We start from the raw sequence: 6000 nt of genomic DNA, 5'->3' as shown, positions 1-6000 counted from the left end.
ACAAGCATCGAAGCTAACTCTAGCCTGCTTACTGCTACCTTCTCTCCAAGCTTAGGAAGTATGTTCCTGCTGATATCAAGAGGAAATCAATACACAGAGAAGTTTATAACAAACTATTCTGGTTTACAGCATGAATGAGACTTGCCTGGAAAAACTGAGATAGTGATGCCCTCCCTTCTCAAAGCAGTAGCAGCAGCAGACCACTGATGGACAATTTGTTGTCACGCTTTACACACACAGGGGGAGCACACTGTATATCCCAAATAAAGGACTCGTACATACAGTTTGGGAAGTGAGACTTTATTCTTAAGATAGAAGAGCTATATCCATTGCGACACAAAATGTCAGGGGGTGGCTCCATCCCCCATGGTGGAGAGAAGGAGGGAGACCCCCAGCCAGGTGAGCAGGTACCTACAGCCTGGGGGCAGACAGCAGCACTGAGCACACCCCAAAGAGCTTCCTCCCACCTTCCCTAGTCCTGAGATAACCAAGAGCCCAAGAGTCCCAGTGAGGAACAGAAAGCATGCCAGTGACATCTGAGCACACTACACAAAGCAGAGGTGTCAACACAGTATAGGGTCTTCAAACGGCCACTTACGCTTGTGCTTGTCTGCTGAGTGATGGCAGACTCAGGTAACTGGATATCTTGAAAATAATTTCAACCCTGTTGAGTGATGAGTTAGTTTGCAAGAGCAGGAGGTATCCACAAAGAAGCTGCTACTCATGGCCAATCCTGCCTCAGATCAACTGTCCTCAGGGACCAAGCCCTTGGCTCCCACTAGGAAAGGACAAGCACAGGGTCAGGAAGCACCAGCCTCCTGCAAGGCTTGTCTCTCTGGTGGGGCCCCAATCTGGGGGATCCTTTTGCGAAAAGCTACAAAAGGTGATGCTGCGGGCCCTCAAACCAGCAGTTCCCACCGTATTCCCAGAGAGATGCTGAGAGTCTGGGCAGTGATGAACACATACATTTCTGAGTTCAAAGGCAGGGATTGGGTCTTGGCACAGACTTGCCCTCCCACAGGAGGGCAACGATACTTTTCAGAGGAATCAGTGCAGTCTGGGAATCAGCATGAACGATGGGGGAAGAAAGAGTTCCCTGCAAAACAGAAGCAACCCAAAACCACAAATTAAGGGTGCGAGGGGAGAATTTGTCCTCACTACCTCAAGTGTCCTGCCCAGGAGTGCTGCACACCTGGCTGGTGGGGGATACTAAGCAATGGTCTGGCGGCTGAAGAGATCGAGGGTGAGGGCGCTGAGGAAGGCTGGGATGCTGTCCTGGCGAAGCAGGTGGAGTTCAATGAGCTCCCGGATGGTTCGCGAGAACTCGGTTTCCAGAAGCTGCATTTTTCCACCGGAGGAGCTGGAGGCCTGAGGGGAAAGAAGAACAAGTCCATTAATACAGAGTTTTAACTCACCTCCCACAAGGCAGGGGAGAGCTAGCGGCAAGGCCCTGAAGCCTCCTGCGGCACAGAGCCGCCTGTAATCACGGACACGTTATCTGCTGCAGCGCAGGTGTTCAGCACATGGAGTAACCAGGCTGTTACTGAGTTGTGCATGTCTAATGTTCCCACGCAAGGCCCCTGAGTGAACCTCCCCCAGTGACAAATGGGGTGGTGCAGAGATGTGGGGTTTGAACATCCTGGAAAGAGGCTGCCCAGGGGCCAGGCTGTGCTGCCAGCGCAGAACTGGGGTGCCCTTCTCAGGCTCACCCAGGTCTCGGGTGGCAGAAGCTACGCGCAAGGGCTTTCCCTCCATGAAAACACTTATCCCTGAAGTCATTCCACTTCTGTTGGAGAAAGCAGACCTGTTCCTAGTTAACACGACTCTCTTCCAATGAGCTGCTGAACCACCCCGCAGCCCTAAAGTGTTTCTGGATGTTTAAATCAGCCCGGCAGCGCATAGCTGAGAGCTCCAGAGGATTATTCCAGAGATGCTCTCATGAAAATAAGGAAACTCAACATGTGGGAAGACATTACAAATCTCCTGTAACACATAAAACAAGCAAAAAAAAAAAGATAAATGCAAGAGAAATGAGGAATGCTTGAAGCCTCTCCTGCCCCCAGAGGCACAAAAGCAGCTTGCTTATTAATAAACAGCAAAAACATCACAGCCCAAATGCTAATTTTTTCCCCTGCCATTTTCCTCTTCAAAATGCTCCTATTCCTAATTGCTCTGCAGCTCTGCTTCCCCTTGGAGCCAAGGCGGGGCAGCACAGGCAGTGCCAGGCAAAGCCGGCATCCCCCCGGGGTCTGCAGGAGAGGGGCAGATCCCCACCCCAGATGCCAAGAGCCAGAGCAGAGGATTGCCACGTGAAGGGAAAAACATGGCTTCACCTGCTAGGAGAGAAGGGAAGCGATAACTTCCGAGAGCCCCGGGGAACCTGCTTGTTTCTGATTTCATGTTCACAGGAGCCTGGACACATTTGATTATGAACTTCTCATGTATGTGTCACTTTGGATTGCGAAGAGTGCAAGGTGCCGAGGATGTCCCCGTCACCCCTGAGCCAGGCAGGGAATCTAAACAAGGTTTCTGTGTGGAAAAGTAAATTAGCTTTTGTTTGAATCTCCTCCACTTCGGCTTAGTTGTTTTTCAGCAACTCCAAAGGATTTTCAGTGCTTTAATCCGCGGCTTACTGGAGCTACCTGACTTGCTTTCTGCACATCTGATGTATCACTGGGTCAGATCAAAGAGGCTAAGGAGGAACGGGGCAGAGATGGCAGATGAAGAAGCCCGTTGGAGGCACAGGGAGGGATGTACATCCACCATCCATGTAAAGCCAGAAGCGCAATGTGAGGCTGCAGCATAGCTAGGAGCTAGTACAGGGGCTGGGTGCTGTGAAAGCAGCACAGGTTTTGCTTTGCAAATCCCTCCCAGATTCAGCTGATGGGAAGCGCCGGTTTCGGAGGAAGGTCCGAGAATTATGAATGCATCGCTTGTGTCTCCAAAGTCAGCGCTGAATTGGATTCATCTAAAACAGGAATTCAGCTCTGTATGAAAATACACACTGCCTCCTTCGCAGATTTAAAACACTCTTTGGGCACAGAATTAATTTTCTAAGAATTTACAAGTAAATCCATTAATTGGTTTACTAGCTTAATTAATTAAAGCAAGTTCCTTAAGAAATTTAGCATCCAGTGCCAGACCATTTGCTTGTGTTTTATGATCTGGGAAACAGAGTTACGTAAATGTTTTAAATTTCCCCTCTACTTTGAGCTCACTGGCATTGCGGGTGAAGTCTACATTTGGATAATTTCTTTTTTGTGAGATTAATGGTAATCTCTCTCTACTGTTCTTCATATCCAAAGTTTCCTCCTTCAGCAGAGGCAGAAGAATAACGTTCAGGGAAAGTTATGTGAACAAATACGTGTTTCTGAGAAGACTGTTATTTGAGTTCAACAGGACTGTGGTTTCTCTCAGTTGTTGGTCAAGGGAAGCACCATCCTCCCCTCCATGGACTCTGCCTCCCCACGAACTCCAAAAAATCCAAAAACCACCAAATGTTTCCAAACCCCAGACATCTCACCCAGGTTTTTAAAGATCACTTCTGTAACAGGAACAAGGCGAGAAGGCAGCGGCTTGGAAAAAAGGCAATTCTTCCTGTGCCAGGAGATGTTTACATGCTACCTTTGAGGATGGATGCACTTGAAGTTCAGTTCATTCAATCTCACACTGCTTTTAAAAAAATTTAGAAACTTTTTTTTTTTTTTTTTACCTGGGAGTGTTTTAAAATTGCTGTCATTGTTACCTTTCTTATTATTTGTTTTTATTGCTTTTTTTTCTTCATCCATCTGTTCATAATGTAGTATGGACTGGAATATATAGATAGATTTGTTGCTTTGAGTTCAGCAGCAGGAGTACCTTTGCAGCATGTCCTTTACAAATAAAGTGATTATACGAAATAATAGCAATATGTTCCCATTAATTCACAAGATTTCTTTTCAAACGCCAGCCTGCACCCTGCCTGGTGCACCCGGCGAGTTGCAGGCAGAGAGGGAAGCGTGGGAGTGGGAGCGAGTAGGGGATGTGCAGGGGCGTGCAGGAGCACAGAGCAAAAACTGGAGGGGATGCTCTGCTGAATGAATCTGCAGGTTCTGGTTCTTTCATGCCAGTTTGGATCAATGCAGAGCATACCTGTGACTTCAGCTCTAAAAACTGGATTTATGAAAGATACAAAGACAAAATTTCCAGTTCTTCAAAGCTGTAAGGGCACTCGAGTCCTACTCTTTGCAGTTCATAGCTAGAACTCCCTCCATTCAGTTTTAATCTTTTTTTTTAAACTAAAAAACCCCCTCTCAAACCTCAAAGAAAGGATACAACCCCTTCTAACAAGAACTTGCAGGTGACAGCATATACCAACTATTCACATAACACACTCCATGTAATACAATTGCCATTCACTCCGATGATGCATCCCTGGGAAGTTTAGATGAAGCCAAAAGCCACCCAAGCTAATCTAGGAAGAAAATGTGAATCCAAGGAACGTGAACAAGTGTCACTGATCCATGGGGACAGTCCATGAGTGGGAATGGGGCAAAAGACTCCAGAGCACGTTCAAACCCAGCCCTAAATGCTCTCCACCCAACACAGTTGACACACCTTTCTCAGAGCCACATTACTATAGTGTGTTGTTGCTTTTAAAGAGAAATGTGAAAGAAAAAGCATCATGATTTAGAGTCAAACCGAATACACAGGATCAAAGGAAAAGCTGAGCTTGTGAGTACACCCATCCGCACCACAGTCAATGCACAGAGGAGTCAATGCAAGACTTCGGGGACCACCATCACGCTTCACTCCCCTTTCCCCACTGTGCTGAGTGAGCCAGCTACGTGCAGTGCTTCACTGGGAATGCAAATATTCCCCCCACACCCCCGGTTTCCCTGAGCACAGAGCAGCCCAGGATGCTGAAGCTAAGCACTATGAGAATACCATCTCACAGGTACTCTTTACATAGACCTATATTGGTTTCTTCTAATTCATGGAAAAAATCTGTCTGGCTCACTAAACTACTGAGATTCAGGTCTATGTTATGTTTTATTCAGAACTCAAATACTTGCAAAAGAAATGATTCCAGCTTTCGCTAAGCTCCGTTGCCAGTTCAGTCTGATTTAAGGCCTACCGGGACCTTTTCTAGAAAAGCAATGGAAATCAATCTTTGCCCCACACTACCTCATGCTCGGTTCTGCTGGTGGGGGGATGAAACTCCTGTCATGGATTTGAAGGGTGACACCCCCTTTTTCTGCTCGCAAGCTGTACTACCCCATAGAGCAATCAGATCAGTGGGCAGGTTTCACTATATTGTAAAACACAAGACGACAGGTCTATTTACCACATGGCGACATAAACTTGCAGTAGCTGCTCCTGGATCTGCTCGGAGAAAGAAGCCGTTAGTACAATTGTTTTTCCATGAGAATCAAGATCAGCTGCCACCTGCCAGAAGGAAACATCATAAATCTTCCTCTTAACCCTGGAAATTGGTAAATTATTCAAGGCTTTCTAGTTTAGATATACATATAAAAGTCTCTCAAATAACCACCAAGTGTGGTAGAAAAGTGAATTCTCCTCTCCAACAGGGACCATCTCAGCAAGGAGCAGACAACGCAGAAGATGTGGAGGAGCAACAGGCATTCCCAAATGTCCCTGCTGGGGGATGGACCTGCAGCTGGCCAGAGCGGGCTGGCAGTGCCACAACGTATGGAGCACAGAGGAGGTTGTCTCGACTGTTGCTGCTTCAGCGTAACATGTACAGAGTTTCTGACTCACTGAATCTGCTGAGATGGCTCTTCACCCCCATGCTGCTGTTGCACAGAAATCCTCCCTGAAAGCCAAATTCCAGCATTTATTTCTCCACTTGTTCCACCAGCTGAGAGGTAGCTATGTCAAAAGTGTGAAAGTGTCTCCTTTGGTCATTTACATATGATTCAGAAGTGCACTCTGAGCTAGATATACCATTTTTTTTGTTTATTGTATGCCCTTTTCCTCTACTTTCTGACATATTCTGGT

The 6000-nt window shown here is 46.9% G+C and overlaps 1 protein-coding gene across 2 annotated transcripts in view; it reads right to left on the bottom strand.

Moving 5' to 3' along the window:
- Positions 1-290: 290 nt before the first annotated feature.
- MAD1L1 (mitotic arrest deficient 1 like 1) overlaps positions 291-6000 on the bottom strand; it is a 377323-nt gene continuing 371613 nt past the window's right edge. For both annotated transcript variants that reach the window (XM_074918998.1, XM_074918999.1), the window contains one exon: positions 291-1368. In XM_074918998.1, the coding sequence (XP_074775099.1) occupies positions 1210-1368 (159 nt within the window). In that variant the 3' untranslated portion in view covers positions 291-1209. The remainder of the gene's footprint in view (positions 1369-6000) is intronic.

This window comes from Athene noctua, chromosome 15 (genome assembly GCF_965140245.1).
Source record: "Athene noctua chromosome 15, bAthNoc1.hap1.1, whole genome shotgun sequence".
NCBI lineage: Eukaryota > Metazoa > Chordata > Aves > Strigiformes > Strigidae > Athene > Athene noctua.
Note: the sequence above shows the minus strand (reverse complement) of the source record. Positions and strands in the feature narration are given on the sequence as shown.